The 17174-nt window shown below is 52.1% G+C and overlaps 1 protein-coding gene across 1 annotated transcript in view; it reads left to right on the plus strand.

Annotated features, from left to right (window-relative positions):
* The first annotated feature begins 287 nt into the window (after nt 1–287).
* The window catches only part of LOC124803437 (fibroin heavy chain-like), a 136138-nt gene continuing 119251 nt past the window's right edge, over nt 288–17174 (plus strand). Inside the window, exons 1-2 of the mRNA XM_047264622.1 lie at nt 288–485; nt 539–3171. Of these exons, the coding sequence (XP_047120578.1) occupies nt 288–485; nt 539–3171 (2831 nt within the window). The remainder of the gene's footprint in view (nt 486–538; nt 3172–17174) is intronic.

Genomic DNA, 17174 nt, shown 5'->3' on the forward strand with positions numbered 1-17174 from the left:
AAACAAATTGCAGTATAATTGGATAACATAGTCCTTAAGATTACAGTATAACCATGGTATTTTCCAGGAAATTGACCAGCAAGCGCAATCTGGAGCTTCGCAGGGCCCACACCTGCATGCACAACAAGGAGCTTGGCAAGCCCCATACCTGCATCCACAACCTGGAGCTTCACATGGTGGCTACCTGCCGGTCAAACCTGGACCTTCGTATGGTGGCGACTACCTGCCGGGAAAACCTGGACCTTCGTATGGTGGCGACTACCTGCCGGGCAAACCTAGACCTTCGTATGGTGGCGACTACCTGCCGGGCAAACCTGGACCTCCGCATTGTGGCGACTACCTGCCGGGCAAACCTGGACCTCCGCATTGTGGCGACTACCTGCCGGGCAAACCTGGACCTCCGCATTGTGGCGACTACCTGCTGGGCAAACCTGGACCTCCGCATGGTGGCGACTACCTGCCGGGCAAACCTGGACCTCCGCATGGTGGCGACTACCTGCCTGGCAAACCTGGACCTCCGCATGGTGGCAGCTACCAGCCGGACAAACCTGGACCTTTGTATAGTGGCGGCTACCTGCCGGTCAAACCTGGACCATCGCATGGCGGCGGCGGTGGCTACCTGCCGGGCAAGCCTGGACATTCGCATGGCGGCGTCGGCGGTGGCGGCTACCTCCGGGGCAAACCACCTGGACCTTCGCATGGCGGCGGCGGCAGCGGCTACCTCCGGGGCAAACCACCTGGACCTTCGCATGGCGGCGGCGGCAGCGGCTACCTCCGGGGCAAACCTCCTGGACCTTCGCACGGCAGCGTCGGCGGCGGCGGCGGCGGCGGCGGCGGCGGCGGCTACCTCCCGGGCAAACCTCCTGGACATTCGCACGGCGGAGGCTACCTGCCGGGCAAACCCCCTGGACCTTCGCATGGCGGCGGCGGCGGCTACCTGCCGGGCAAACCCACTGGACCTTCGCATGGCGGCGGCAGCGGCGGCTACCTGTCGGGCAAACCCCCTGGACCTTCGCATGGCGGCGGCAGCGGCGGCTACCTGTCGGGCAAACCCCCTGGACCTTCGCATGGCGGCGGCGGCGGCTACCTGTCGGGCAAACCCCCTGGACCTTCGCATGGCGGCGGCGGCGGCTACCTGTCGGGCAAACCCCCTGGACCTTCGCATAGCGGTGGCGGCGGCGGCTACCTGTCGGGCAAACCCCCTGGACCTTCGCATGGCGGCGGCGGCAGCGGCGGCGGCGGCGGCGGCGGCGGCTACCTGTCGGGCAAACCCCCTGGACCTTCGCATGGCGGCGGCGGCGGCGGCTACGTATCGGGCAAACCCCCTGGAACTTCGCATGGCGGCGGCGGCGGCGGCGGCGGCGGCGGCTACCTGTCGGGCAAACCCCCTGGACCTTCGCATGGCGGCGGCGGCGGCGGCTACCTGTCGGGCAAACCCCCTGGACCTTCGCATGGCGGCGGCGGCGGCTACCTGTCGGGCAAACCCCCTGGACCTTCGCATGGCGGTGGCGGCGGCGGCTACCTGTCGGGCAAACCCCCTGGACCTTCGCATGGCGGTGGCGGCGGCGGCTACCTGTCGGGCAAACCCCCTGGACCTTCGCATGGCGGCGGCGGCGGCGGCTACCTGCCGGGCAAACCCCCTGGACCTTCGCATGGCGGTGGTGGCGGCGGCTACCTGTCGGACAAACCCCCTGGACCTTCGCATGGCGGCGGCGGCGGCGGCTACCTGCCGGGCAAACCCCCTGGACCTTTGCATGGCGGCGGCGGCGGCGGCGGCTACCTGCCGGGCAAACCCCCTGGACCTTCGCATGGCGGCGGCGGCGGCTACCTGCCGGGCAAACCCCCTGGACCTTCGCATGGCGGCGGCGGCGGCGGCTACCTGCCGGGCAAACCCCCTGGACCTTCGCATGGCGGCGGCGGCGGCGGCTACCTGCCGGGCAAACCCCCTGGACCTTCGCATGGCGGCGGCGGCGGCGGCTACCTGCCGGGCAAACCCCCTGGACCTTCGCATGGCGGCGGTGGCGGCTACCTGCCGGGCAAACCCCCTGGACCTTCGCATGGCGGCGGTGGCGGCTACCTGCCGGGCATGCCTCATGGACATTCGCATGGCGGCGGCGGCTACCTGCCGGGCATGCCTCATGGACATTCGCATGGCGGCGGCGGCTACCTGCCGGGCATGCCTCATGGACATTCGCATGGCGGCGGCGGCTACCTGCCGGGCATGCCTCATGGACATTCGCATGGCGGCGGCGGCTACCTGCCGGGCATGCCTCATGGACATTCGCATGGCGGCGGCGGCTACCTGCCGGGCATGCCTCATGGACATTCGCATGGCGGCGGCGGCTACCTGCCGGGCATGCCTCATGGACATTCGCATGGCGGCGGCGGCTACCTGCCGGGCATGCCTCATGGACATTCGCATGGCGGCGGCGGCTACCTGCCGGGCATGCCTCATGGACATTCGCATGGCGGCGGCGGCTACCTCCCGGGCATACCTCATGCACATTCGCATGGCGGCGGCGGCTACCTGCCGGGCAAACCTCATGGATATTGGCATGGAGGCGGCGGCTACCTGTCGGGCAAACCTCATGGACATTGGCATGGCGGCGGCGGCTACCTGTCGGGCAAACCTCATGGACATTGGCATGGCGGCGACGGCTACCTGTCGGGCAAACCTCATGGACATTGGCATGGCGGCGACGGCTACCTGTCGGGCAAACCTCATGGACATTGGCATGGCGGCGGCGGCGGCTACCTGTCGGGCAAACCTCATGGACATTGGCATGGCGGCGGCGGCTACCTGCCGGGCAAACCTCATGGACATTGGCATGATGGCGGCGGCGGCGGCTACCTGCCGGGCAAACCTCATGGACATTGGCATGGCGGCGGAGGCTACCTGCCGGGCAAACCTCATGGACATTGGCATGGCGGCGGTGCCAGCTACTTGCCGGACAAACCTTATGGACATTCACATGGCGGCGGCGGCTACCTGCCGGGCAAACCTGTTGGACCTCCACTGGGCCAGTATGCTCCGCCACAAGCTGGACCTCCACTGGGCCCAGAGTGGGCACAGCATTCCAGCAGAGTTGAGGCAACACATCTGCACTTGGGATACATTGCAGGACAACATCAAATAGCGCGCCCCCTCAGTGCTGCACCACTGCGAATAAGGTAAGTCAGTTAAATGAATGACAGGTTCCTCGCTGTAGCTCCCTTCCCAAATACTACAGCAGTGTTATTGGTTCGCTCATGTTCACATAAAATTGAAACTAGTTAGTGGTGGAGGTAAATCAGTGCTCTACCAGGTGATCTGTTGAACACCAGCATTTCACTATCTGTGGATTTGTTGAGTGTTCTTGCATTGCTCCAGCCACTGAACTGACTTACCCAATTATAGTGGGGCTTACAGTTTCACATGGTCTCCAAGCAAAGTTGCAGATTATCAGTTTTAACATTCACTAATAATTATCACAGGTGAAGGAAGCGATAAATGATAAATAACCCTAATACCAATTGTGGTTTGAACTTTGGAACTGTGCTGTCACACTAATCTGTGGAGCTACTGAGGCTCAATAGATAACTGAATGCTTGGTGTATGCTTCTAGAAGTGCATGAAATTTTCTTTGTTAAGCAGAACTTCCTTCTGCAATTGCAAACAGAGCTAAACTCTGCAGCAAAGCCTGAATTGGTTTCAATCTTGTTAGCTGATTAAAATTGTTGGCTGTGTTGTAGTTTCATAATTAGAGCACAGTGCTACACAGAGGTCAATGATGGCGACTTAAATGAACTTCTATGATGTTTCTTTAACAGGGACCGATGATGCCTCTCTCATTGTAAATATTTCAGTCATTTCCGTTTTGCAGCCACTGGCTAGTGCATGCTAAGCCAAAACCTAAAAGTGTCACCCTGTTCTCTTTTAAAAAAGTCGACATATTGGGGCCAGGCAGTTTCTGGCGCACTCTGCATTGTTGCCAGATGTATCAAAGATTGCTATGTGCACTCTTGGCAACAGCTCATGACGTCATCCAATATGGCGGATTTTGGCGGGAAGATATCAATTGGGCAACCTCCACTAAGCTAACTCCCTCCCTCCCTCTCCCCTAGAAAAATGGAGGGATGTTCAAATTCCAACAGGATAATACATCACACCATAGTTACTCTACTAACCTAAGAAAATGGTGGGAAAGAAAGGTAATCTCCACTAATGTCACCTAAACGCCACCTTCCCCCAGGGATTCGACCAGTGTTGGACGTAAGTCTTTACTTAAACAATTAGAGGCACTATCACCATCTAGTCTGTTCGCCACAAGGTCCTGAGCCGAACTGACATAGTACACTGTAGCACTACCAGAGGGTGCTGTCATCCATTCTGTGATGTAATCCAAGGTCGCAGTCATGTCAGCTGATGATGCAAGTACAGTTATCAAAGATGGCGTCAGTCTGTTAACCACGAGGTCTGGACCTAGTACACAGTACTGCCACCAGAGGGTGTTGCCATCCATTGTGTGATGTAACCTAAGATGGCATTCTCATGTGGGGGAAAGTTGTGGGAAAACGACTCAGCCTGCACCGGGTTGCTGGATAGAGTAAGGAAGGAGTGTACTTTATTTATTTTAGAACAATTTATTTAGGGATGGAGTATATCACACTGATACAAAACACATGCTTGGGGTCATGAAACACAGTCCACAGACCTGTAAACTACTCCTAAATATCGCTCTGAACACACTCAACTCCTGATGTATCAAAATAATTTTAGTACAGACATGCAGACTGTTCCTAAATAATGCAGTACACTGATGGCTAGACATGCTCAGTACTTGCACACTGTCCAAGTAATGCGTAATGCAGCATACAGACATGCTTCCAAAATAATGCAACAGACACACAAACAACTGTACGCAGACACCGCCCGTCGCCCCCTGTCCATTGGACTGTGCAGGAGGGTACTGCACATGTTACCAGAAGTCAGGATGCACAGACACCCCTCCCCCTCAAAGTGATGCACAGATGCCCACTCAGTTCCCACATGTATGAGGTGACGACATCCCTTTCATATTCCTCTTGAAATACGTGTTAACCTTGGCACTGTTCCTGAAGTGACAGGACGGGAGCAGAGACCTTTTTACAGAGAGCAGATGCTCCAAGGTAGGCCATGCGCACATGTGTTCGCAGTTGCTGGCGTGAATGCTCCCTCTACCTGCAGTCCAGCAAAGAGCTAACTGCCGAGTGACGCCCCAGAAATCCGTTCCAGAATAGCACAAGCTGCTTTCTCCATAGCAATTCTAATGGACCATGTGTGCCATATGGCTGATGCATCGCTGCGTGTAGCTACATACCATCGAAAGTGCATCTAGCAATGTTCTCAATGTTACACTGTAGCCACTGGAAATCTAAAACAATAACAAAGTCGAACTCTGGCAAATTGCGTAGTGTCCCAGAAATACTTAATGTGCGCTTTTGTAAGAGTTTTTGTGATGTCTCAGCTTGTATGCACGGAAATTCTTGCCCTAACCGAACATGTTTACGAAAACAGCGCAGAATAACGTCGAATGCAGTCTTCCTAGCGGCCCTAACATGGCACCCCATCCATCACGTGTTACCCTTCCTGCTTTCAACATGCACAAACGTTCTCAGCACTATTTAGAAACTCTTATATCCCTGCACAAAGGATGTCTTGTGAATGAATGGGTGATTATGATTGGCTCTCATTGAATGTACCCTCCAAATTACTGATGCCATTGGTGTGGAAGCACCGTCCACCTTGTCTTTTCCTTTCTGCAAACAAGACTTTCAGTGGCAGAAAACTATTTTACACTGATAGCCATATTCCAACAACAACTAAACCTTGCAATGTGCCCTATGTATCCTTCAAGTACAGAGGGACTCTTATTCAGTTACACTGCCCTCCCACTGAGGACAGGAGCTTGAATATTAGAGCGTGAAACTGATCTCCAACCCAGCCCTATATCACCATGTACCATGTACCATTTACCATGACGATGTAGTAAACATACAATTCGTATCCTACACCATACCAAAAGTGCCCCTTTTACATCATTTGCACAGTTACCATGAAGACAGATAGCACCATAGATACACTTGTGGCAATAGGTAGTTCCCTGCGAGGTTGGCAGTCATCCACTCCCGACATGTGATCAGAGCACTGTCAGCGGGCCAAAGTCGGAACGGTTATACAAATTCAGGATGGTTCCCCCTAGACAGCTGGCTGTTTTGACCGAGTGGTTCTAGGCTCTTCAGTCTCGAACTGTGTGACCACTATGATCGCAGGTTCGAATCCTGTCTCAGGCATGGATGTGTGTGATGTGCTTAGGTTAGTTAGGTTTAAGTAGTTCTAATTTCTAGGGGACTGATGACTTCAGAGGTGAAGTCCCATAGTGCGCAGAGCCATTTGAACCCTCTAGACACACACACATTGTGTAGACCTGCTTCCCTGCTTGCTTTTTTCTATACCCATCTCCATACTCGGGGATGACAAGAACAAATATATTTCCACATGGTCCGCACACAGGAGTAGCCTACTGATCGCTCATGCAACATAAATCTGAAGATGCAGACTGGGAATTATTTCTCAACAAACCTGACCACTGAGTAACTAGAAACTCATCCCGTCTGCGAAGACCTTTACATGAGAACTCTAAACAAATTGAGGAAATAGATACTTCCACTTGTGAATACTGACGTCGGTGATTTAACAGATTCCAAATCATCTCTATGATTTACAAGGTCAACTAAGGTAGTTCTCATGTCTAGAGAACCGGCAAACGTGTCTTCCACATGCTAGATGCACACACCACAATCGATCTCTCTCAACTAAATCAAGACGGGAAATGTGAAGAAACTATCAACTGAACAATTTACATGGGAGGGAATAACCATCCAATGCAAACTCACCTACATACTTCTCAAATTTTCACTTGATCACGAAAGCTGTCCAACACATACTAAGTATTAGTTCGCTATTCGGTCGTCTAGAGGACAACAGATAATTCATCTACATTCCTACACTCCAACAGACCTATCCATTCTGACAGCTCCTGCCGTTAATGGGAAACGTGTATCATTCCCACCACAGGCCGGGAAGAGAGAGTGAACGCGGAGCAGCTAGGAGGCGTGAGTTACGCATGCACTGTGTTGGGAAGCACACTGGGTGTCAGTATAAGCTGGCAACGCGTTGAACTGAGGCCGTTAGTACTAGCGTTGGTGATTCCGACGTTCATTAGTTGACGGAACTCTCAGTGGACAGCCTTGATTCTGCTCACGGCGGCATTGGAACAATGGATAGATCTTCTTTTTTTTTCTATTGGTGAGCAAAATTTCAGCCCATGAACTGTGGTAACGACGTCATTTAATGTATTGCTGCCTCTTGTTGCCTCATTAGAAATTCTCGTCAGCTACTTAAATCTGTGCTATGGGTATTGCCATCTGCCAGTCCTGAACGATTTCCTTAGTAGTGAAATGCCCTTATTTTGATGGTTTATCAAATGTGGTTAATTTTTTATTTTGTTTACTGGACCAATTGGTTGCTTGAAGTTTTCCAGGCCATAGCTTAAACTGTCGCTATTGTCTGCCCTGTATTCCCTAAAGCACATATGAGCATGTTATTGAGGCTTTTTGAATTAACACCATCTGCTTGTGTTTTAGAAGCTTGTCTTGTTACTTCGTGTTCTCTTCCGTGTGTACAACGACCTGCCTGAGGAGACGGGCGAGCTGGGTCTGTTGATTGTTGGAGAGTAAAAGGGCTCGTACCAAGAGCGGCAGTTCATGTGTAATGAGAGGAAAGCAGTGTAATCGTGCTTAAAGTACACGCCTCCATTTATAACCATTATCTATTGATGCATTTGTAGTTGCGTGAGTGGTGGCTTAAGTTTAAAACCACGAGTTTCTTCAATTTTGTTTAATGATCCTGTGTTTAACTATTGCAGAAGTTAGCTCTAAAGTCATTCACTTGTCAGCTTGAATTTGTTTTCGAGCTTTCTATATTTAGAGTAATGGTTTTATGAGGAACTTTCTCTTAAAATTCTATGCTCTGTGCTTTTTTTTAACAAGTTCCAAGGAATGAAACTTTCTGACAGTTACATTGTAATCAATCTTGTTTGATAATTGTGGCCTAGTCCTTTCATTAACTGAAACTTGCCTGTGCTAGTGTCAGTCGACTTGAAAATAATTTTTTTTTTTTTTTTTTTTTTTTTTTTTTTTTTTTTTTTTTTTTTTTTTTTTTTTTGAGGGGGGCCAAGAATCATTTTATTAGGTACTACATTCGACAGATAACTTCCAGTTTCCATCTACATGTTCGTCGACACTCCAATCCTATTTGCAGATGACACCAGTGTATTGATTGAAGGTGGAAATAGAAAGGCTCTTAGGCTGCATGCTGAAGTCACAAATGAACAGATTTCAGAGTGGTTTGTGAGGAATAAGCTACTGATTTACCCTTAAAAAAAAGAAAAAAAGCTGTCACTATACAATTCCACACACAGCAAAATTAAAAATCCATTAAAACGAAATATTTCTTTCGAAAACCAAAGAATTGTCACTGAAACAAAATTGCTTTGTTCACTTACAAGACAATCTGAAATGGAATTCCCACATCACATTATTAAATTCTAAGCTATCTAAAATGACCTATGCAATGAGAATTCTATGGAACAACACAAGTTCTGAAGCAGAGAGGTGTATTATGCACGCATCCTTTTCCTTTCGAGTTATGACATCATATTCTTGGGAAATTCCACTCACAGCATAGCTTCCAAGAAACAAAAAAGATTGTGAGGATAATGAAAAGTGCAAACAGCTGAAAATCATGCAAACTAAGATTGGCTGGCGACTAGCCCCTACTCCTCGACTCGCTGAAACGTCAATCACAATGTCATTTCAGTCGGAGTATAGGTAAGTAGTGGTACAGTACATATATAAATGAAGTTGAAGAAACATGCCTTAATTTTTGATGGCAAATGTACTCCTCAGATCATTCCTCATATGAACTCGCATATGGCATCAAGGTAGAGTTTCATCGACTCTTCCCCCCCTGCGGGTTCGGGGGTAAGAATAGGCCCGCGGTATTCCTGCCTGTCGTAAGAGGCGACTAAAAGGAGTCTCAAACGTTTCGGCCTTATGTGATGGTCCCCTCTCGGGTTTGACCTCCATCTTTCTAAATTATTCAGAAGAGCGAGCCAATTGGGGAAGGGCGCCTTACATGGTGCACTGTATCCGTCGTGCAATTAGACCTTTAGCCGTCTTTCTCGTCGTTGCAATGGTGTCCCGCTCGTTTTCGATCTCTTGGGCGATTACCGCGCTGCACTCTGCAGTGTTTCTTTTAACTGCGACGACGACCTTGGCCATTTTTGCACCTAAGATCCAGCACGGTAGCCATTCCGTTGTGGTGGGGCCGCCATGTACCCTCTTGGTTGTAGCCCCCTGACAACACAGGGATCGCTCTGCTGATGCCTGCGCCGTTAACTCCCCACGTATGCCAAGGAGTAGATGCCCATCTCTCTGGGGCATCGGGACTCCCGGCAATGGCCATCCTGCCAGGTGGCCTTTGCTGTGGCTGGGTGGCGCCCGTGGGGAGGGCCCTTGGTCGGAGTAGGTGGCATCAGGGCGGATGACCCGCAGTGAAGCGTGGTACATCATCTCTCGCTGGCGGCCAGCCGTCAGCAGTCTCTAAGCGTTCGAGAGCCCATTTTAAAGGTAACGTTTATGACCCCAAATCGTTCCCCTCCCTCGCCACACCATGGGAGGAACGACAGGCATTGCGTGACAGTGAGACGTATTCGCCCAGATATCTTGTCTGTACCAGAGCTGATGGGGAATCCTTTATATCCGTGAAGCCTCAGTTCTTTGTAGAGCATTTAGAGGACAAGTTTGGGGAGGTGGAGGGCTTGTTCAAGTTGCGGTCCGGATCGGTGTTGATAAAAACGGCATCCTCCGCCCAGTCGCGGGCCTTGCTCGCTTGTACTAAGCTGGGGGATGTCTCCGTCACTATCACGCCCCATAAAAGTCTGAACATGGTCCAGGGCATTATCTTTCACAGGGATCTCCTTTTACTGTCCGACGACGAGCTGCGCGCCAACTTGGAGCGCCGAGGTGTCCATTTCGTCCGGCGCGTCCACCGGGGTCCGAGGGATCGTCAAGTTGCCACCGGTGCCTTCATCTTGGCCTTCGAGGGTGACACGTTACCTGAGAAGGTCAAGGTGATGGTGTACCGTTGTGATGTCAAGCCGTATATCCCTCCCCCGATGCGGTGCTTCAAGTGTTGGAAGTTCGGCCACATGTCTTCACGCTGTGCTTCCGACCTAGTCTGTCGCGATTGCGGTCGACCTTCCCATCCTGATCATCCCTGTGCGCCGCCTCCAATCTGTGTGAACTGTGGTGCGCACCATCCGCCTTGCTCGCCAGACTGTCCGATTCTGCAGAAGGAGCGGAAGATCATGGAAATAAAGACTCTCGACCGCCTGACGTACACTGAGGCGAAGCGGAAATATGATCGGCTTCATCCAGTGCGCATGACAGCTTCTTATGCCGCAACTGTCACTCCTTCTACACTTCCATCCGCTCCAGTCAGCTCTCAGAGTCGAAGTCCCACACCTGCCCCCTTGATGGTGGGGGGCACTAAACCTCCTGTTGCTCCTGCTCCATCTACTTCAGGAGCAACACCCCCCCAACCATCGGGGACATCAGTCCCCCCTTCCCAGCCGGAGAAGCGTAAGACTTCTTCGGCTACTCTCGTAAGGAAGGGGTCCCTTGGGGACCTCACTTCCCAAGTTCCGTCCGGTACAAAGGCCGACAGCCGCAAGTGGCTTAAACAACCGCCGGTCCCTGGTCGTAGGGACACACGGTCGTCGTCTGTCCCTGAGACCGACCCAGTTGCGCCCTCCCAGCCTGCGCCACCAAAGGCACAGCGCGAGAAGCAGAAGAAGAAGAAACTCCCCAAGGCTACCGACATTGCGGTGGCACCCATTCCACCGCTTCCTACAAGCTCTGCGTCTGAGGATGAGGTGGAGATTCTGGCGTCCGCTGAGGACATGGATCTCGCCAGTCCCTCGGATGCAGTAGATGGCTGTTGTCCAGGTGGTGACTCAGTAGCAGCAGGGGCCCCGGAGGCGTAATCTGCCTCCCCAATCCCTTCACGCCTTTCCCATCCATGGCTAATACCATCCTCCAGTGGAACTGCAGCGGTTTTTTCCACCATCTAGCTGAGCTCCGCCAACTTATCAGCCGTCATCCTTTCCTTTGCATTGCTCTGCAGGAAACTTGGTTTCCAGCAATGCAAACCCCCGCCCTCCGTGGCTATCGGGGTTATTTTAAGAACCGGGCAGCTTATGAAAGGGTGTCTGGTGGCGTCTGCATATATGTCCTTAACTCTCTTCACAGCGAGTTTGTACCTCTACAAACAGCTTTAGAGGCTGTCGCTGTTCGGGTGTGGACGCCACAGGCTATCACCGTATGCAGTATTTACCTTCCACCTGATGGTGCTGTCGCGCAGCATGTCCTGGCTGCTCTGATAGCCCAACTGCCGCCACCTTTTTTGCTGCTGGGCGATTTCAATGCCCACAACCCTCTATGGGGTGGGACTGTCTCCGATGATCGCGGTCGGGCCGTGGAGCATGTATTGGCTCAGCTCGACATTAGCCTCTTGAACACGGGTGCTCCCACGCATTTCAGTGTGGCGCATGGCTCGTTCTCGGCCATCGATCTCTCTATTTGCAGCCCTGGACTTGTCCCATCCCTCCACTGGAGAGTGCATCCTGACCTGTGTGGTAGTGACCATTTTCCCATCTATTTGTCACTGCCCCAGTGTCATTCTTCTAGGCGCTTGCCCCGCTGTGCTCTCCACAGGGCTGACTGGCCAGCTTTTACTTCCGCTGTAACCATTGCGTCTCCCCCACAGGGTGACATTGACGAGGTGGTCCGTGTTTTCACTACGTCCATCATTTCAGCGGCCGAGGCTGCCATCCCCCGTTCTTCTGGCCTCCCTCGGCGGAAGGCTGTACCCTGGTGGTCGCCGGAGATTGCTGAGGCTATTCGCGACCGTAGGCGGGCTCTCCAGCGTCATAGGCGGCACCCGTCTCTGGAGACCCTCATCGCCTTTAAGAGGCTCCGTGCCTTTGCCCGTCGTCTTATTGCACGGCGTAAGCAGGAGTGCTGGGAGAGGTACGTCTCCTCCCTGGGCTCCCGTGTCTCCTCCTCGCTCGTGTGGTCCCGGATCCGGGGGATTTATGGATCCCAGACCCCTATGGGTGTCCTGGGCTCTCCTTGGACGGCGCTGTCTGCACGGACGCTGCCGCCATTGCTGAACGGCTAGCCGCGCACTTTGCTCAGAGCTCTGCGACTGCATCCTATCCCCCTGCCTTTCGCTCTCTAAAGGAGCGAGCCGAGCGGGCGCCGTTCTCATTCCACACGCGTCATTCTGAAAAATACAATGCTCCTTTCAGCGAGAGGGAATTCCTCGCTGCCCTCGCCGATTGCCCTGATACAGCACCAGGCCCGGACTGCATTCACGCGCAGATGCTGAAGCATCTCTCCAGGGACTGCCAGACACACATTCTCGCGATATTTAATCGCATTTGGAGCGAAGGCGTGTTCCCGTCGCAATGACGAGAGGGTGTTATTGTCCCCATCTTGAAGCCCGGTGCGGACCCACTGGCGGTGGACAGCTATCATCCCATTACCCTCACCAACGTTTTGTGAAAATTGCTCGAACGTATGGTGGGGCGGCGTTTGTGTTGGGTCCTTGAGTCGCGCGGTCTCCTCGCTCCATCCCAGGGTGGCTTCCGTCGGGGCCGGTCTGCAGTGGACAATTTGGTGCGGCTGGAATCTGCTGTCCGTACGGCTTTTGCTCGACGTCAGCATCTTGTTGCTGTATTTTTCGATCTGCGGAAGGCGTATGACACCACATGGAGGCATCACATCCTCGCCACGTTGCATGGGTGGGGTCTTCGTGGTCGGCTCCCGGCTTTTCTTCAAAGCTTTTTATTGCGCCGCTCTTTCCGGGTGCAAGTCGGTGCCACCTCTAGTTCCTCTTATATACAGGAAAATGGGGTCCCGCAGGGCTCGGTGTTGAGCGTCTCCTTATTTTTAGTGGCCATTAATGGTTTGGCTGCAGCAGTGGGGTCGTCGGTGTCTCCTTCTTTGTATGCCGACGACTTCTGCATCTCATTTAGCTCCACGACTACGGGAGTCGCCGAACGCAGGCTGCAAGTCGCCGTTCGCAAGGCAGCATCATGGGCTCTGACTCAAGGTTTTCAGTTCTCTGCTGCCAAGACTCGGGTTATGCACTTCTGCAGGCGTCGGACGGTCCACCCTCATCCTGAACTTTACCTCGACGGCCACCTGCTTGAAGTGGTGGACACTTGCCGCTTCTTGGGACTCGTGTTTGATGCCCGGCTCACATGGGTTCCTCATATTACTCAGCTGAAGCAAAAATGCTGGCGGCACCTCAACGCCCTCCGCTGCCTTAGCCACACGTCTTGGGGTGCTGATCGCTGCACGCTGCTGCGATTGTACAGAGCCCTTGTGCAGTCTCGGCTTGATTATGGGAGCCTGGCCTATGGGTCTGCATCACCCTCAGTGTTGAAGTTGTTAGACCCCATACACCACTGTGGGGTCCGGCTTGCAACTGGCGCTTTTTGTATGAGCCCCGTGGATAGTCTACTGGTGGAGGCCGGGGTTCCCCCGCTGCGGATTCGCCGCCATCGACTGCTCGCCGACTATGCTGTCCACGTGCATTGCTCGCCAGGCCATCCCAATCGTCGCCTGCTTTTCCCTGCCATGGTCCTCCATCTGCCCGAACGGCGACCTAGGTCTGGGCTTTCCGTCGCTATCCGCGTTCAGTCCCTGCTGTCGGAATTGGGTTCTTTCCCTCTTCCGCCTCCCTTCCGGGTCCGTGCACCTACGCCTCCCTGGTGTTTGTCCCGGCCGTCCGTCCATCTGGACTTGGCACAGGGACCCAAGGACTCGGTTCCGCCTGTGGCCCTCCGTCGCCGTTTTCTTGCTCTCCTCGCCTCATTTTCGGACTGTGAGACTGTCTACACTGATGGTTCCCTGGTTGATGGTCGCACTGCCTACTCTTTTGCTCATGCTGCTCATGTTGAGCAGCGCTCCTTGCCGACTGGCTGCAGTATTTTTACTGCAGAGCTGGTGGCCATATTGCGCGCTCTTGAGCATATGCGTTTCTGCTCAGGTAGGTCCGTCGTGATCTGCAGTGACTCCCTGAGCAGCCTTCAGGCCATCGACCGCTGCTATCCCTCCTCTCCTCTGGTGTCCTCCATTCAGGAGACTGTTTCCGCCATTGCCTGTTCTGGTCGTTCGGTGGTCTTGGTTTGGACGCCCGGTCATGTTGGCATCCCAGGGAACAAACGTGTAGACAGGCTGGCCAAAGGGGCGATCGACGCCCCGGCTTTGGAGGTCGGCCTTACGGCTCGCGACCAGCAGATGGTGTTGCGCCGTAAGCTGATTGGGATGTGGGCTGCTGAGTGGCGTGGCATGACAGCCCCGAATAAACTGCGGGCTGTCAAGGGGACGACCGATGTGTGGCGTTCCTCCCTGCGGGCTTCTCACAGGGACTCGGTAGTCCTGTGTCGGCTGCGCATCGGCCATACATACCTGACGCACGGCCATCTGTTGTGTCAGGAGGATCCCCCCTTGTGTCGGTGTGGGTCCCGGCTGACGGTCGGCCACATTTTGCTGGAGTGTCCTCGACTGCGCACACTCCGGCAATCTTTTAATCTCCCGGGCACTTTGGCTTTGGTTTTATCCGACGATGCCTCCATGGCTGACAATGTTTTACATTTTATCCGTAGTAGTCGTTTTTATGGTTCGATTTAGGGAGGTCCTGCGCCTTTCCCTTTCTGTGTCTTTTGTCCTTGTGTCTGTTGCTGTTCTGGTGTGCCGTCAGATGGTTGACTCTTTCCCTTTTTTTCTCATGGTCAGTCAACCAGTCTCCGGCCATCCTCCTTTCTTCTGTTTCTTTCTGTCTGGTGTTCCTCTGTCCTGTTCTTGTCTGTAGTGTTTCTTGCTGCATTTGTGTTCTTTTAGCGCCTGGGGGTCGTCTCCTCCCCCTTTGGTTTTTATCTGCTCCGTTGATTTTCGGCTCGCCTGATTTTGGAATGGGGGACTGATGACCTTCGCTGTTTAGTCCCCCTCAAACTTCCCAACAACCACCACCATCGACTCTTCTCTATGGGCGTTGAGAAGGGCGCTGGCATTACGTCGATCCTGCCTCATTACAGAACGAAGATAAGTTTTCACCCTCCGCAGACAAGGAAAAGATCACTTAGCGGTGCAGGACGTTACCGGAATCGTCAGCACTACACGTTTGAATTTCACTAGTTCAGGCAGTACGTCAAACAGGTGGGTTTCCTGTTTTAGGTATTTCGCTATGTCATCCAACGAACTAATATTCGCAGAATCACTGCTTCGGATAATCTCATGAAATATGCTTCGGTGGAGAAGCAAGCGTTCTTTGTCTATATCTGATTCGTAGAAAGATAAAATATCCAATGAATGTTTATCACCAAGAAGAAATCGTTCAATTTGATTTACAAACATGAATGATTGAGTTTTGAACCGTGATTCCAAGAAGCTGATGGATGTATCCATTGTTTATCTTCTATATTTGTCACATACTTCAGTGAATGTTTCTACACATGAACTGATGGAGTCATCGTATTTCTTAGGAAATTTTCTTCTAACGGGTAATTTTGGGAATCAACATCCATATCTTGACATTTTGAAGTTACTTCACGCCAGAACGATTCAAAATTGTTTCTCATAAATTTAATAGAAGTTACAAGAGTGGAAATCGTCTTGTTGACCGCCTCTAAGTGTAGGGATTTCCTCTGTAGTGCTATGTCTACGGTATCAATGTGACCTAACTGTTTTCCCAAAGGTGATAACATGAAAAAGAAATCACATGTCTGCATATTAATCAAAAAGCCGCTTGCTTTGGCCCCAGTGTCTGAATTGTCATTTCTTGAAACATTTAGAAAAAATTCCTGAAGTTCTGTATAGTTGGACAAAACTGAAGACTTTGCCAAGTATCTTACGGCCCACCTTGTAGGACAGAGTTTTAACGAACCGTGCCATCGCCCAGGGCGGCAGGTTTTTGGGGGCGCAAATCCATCTTGCGTAAATGAAGGAATGTGAGAGTAAATTGGAAACACAAATTATTCGTAAAATCAAGGGTCTTATTGAAAATTAGCTATGGTACAGAAACAGTGTGCTCAGATTTTCGAAAGAAACGTTTCCTCCAACAAAAATGGCTTAAAATGTATTGCACTGTAAACGTATCACTCACTGCTGCTTTGATCTTAGACATATTCACAACAAAGAGACGAGTGAGTGTGATATGTGAAAATAAGGCTTAATGTATTAAATATATTGTGGGAAAAGTTGACTATGTCGAAAAAGCGAGGGGGGTGGCGGTTGACAAGTTCGCGCCGGGCGACAAAATCCCAGGAGCCGGTGCTGATTTTGTGTGGTGTTGTACCTAGTGATTGTCAATAGAATTTACAAAAGCGAACGAAGAGCCACTGGTTAGCGATCGCCATCAAATTCGGTGTCACTATTGCTCATTAGTTTCTTTACAAGGAAGTGGAGTTCGTCCTAGCAGCCAAAGCGCTGCGAGCTCATGGTGAACTTACGTTCCCCGCATACCTCCGTACAGTAAAAGTGTGAGAATAGTACCGATGCAGGGGACAAACCCCGTCACGACACTTCTTCATATGCAGAGGTGGGAGGAGTAGCAGAAAGTAATACGCAATAGCTGGTAAAATCGGTATTTTTCCCTAAATAATCGTTAGATACTATTAAGCAAAAATGTATATAACAGTTTCAACAAAGTTCCCAGTTAAGGCTGAGGAAGGGGGGAGAGCGGTAAGAAATGCCTGTTTTGAATATTGGGGAGGGGGGCGAGGCCCCTACTTTTAACTATTGGGGGGGCACAAAGTACCTTGCCGCCCCCCCCCCCCCCCCCCCCAAATAACTTGGCGCCACTGGTTAGCGTAAAGTTGCGCTACAGCTATACTTACAATTAAATGTTACGATTGAAGGCTCAGTTGAACGACATTCGACAATGAGCGAAGTATCGTAAATACACCCTGCATTACTTTCTTTATCTGTGATCGCACAGTCAGCAGCTTTGGACTTTACCT

This window comes from Schistocerca piceifrons, chromosome 6 (genome assembly GCF_021461385.2).
Source record: "Schistocerca piceifrons isolate TAMUIC-IGC-003096 chromosome 6, iqSchPice1.1, whole genome shotgun sequence".
Lineage (NCBI taxonomy): Eukaryota > Metazoa > Arthropoda > Insecta > Orthoptera > Acrididae > Schistocerca > Schistocerca piceifrons.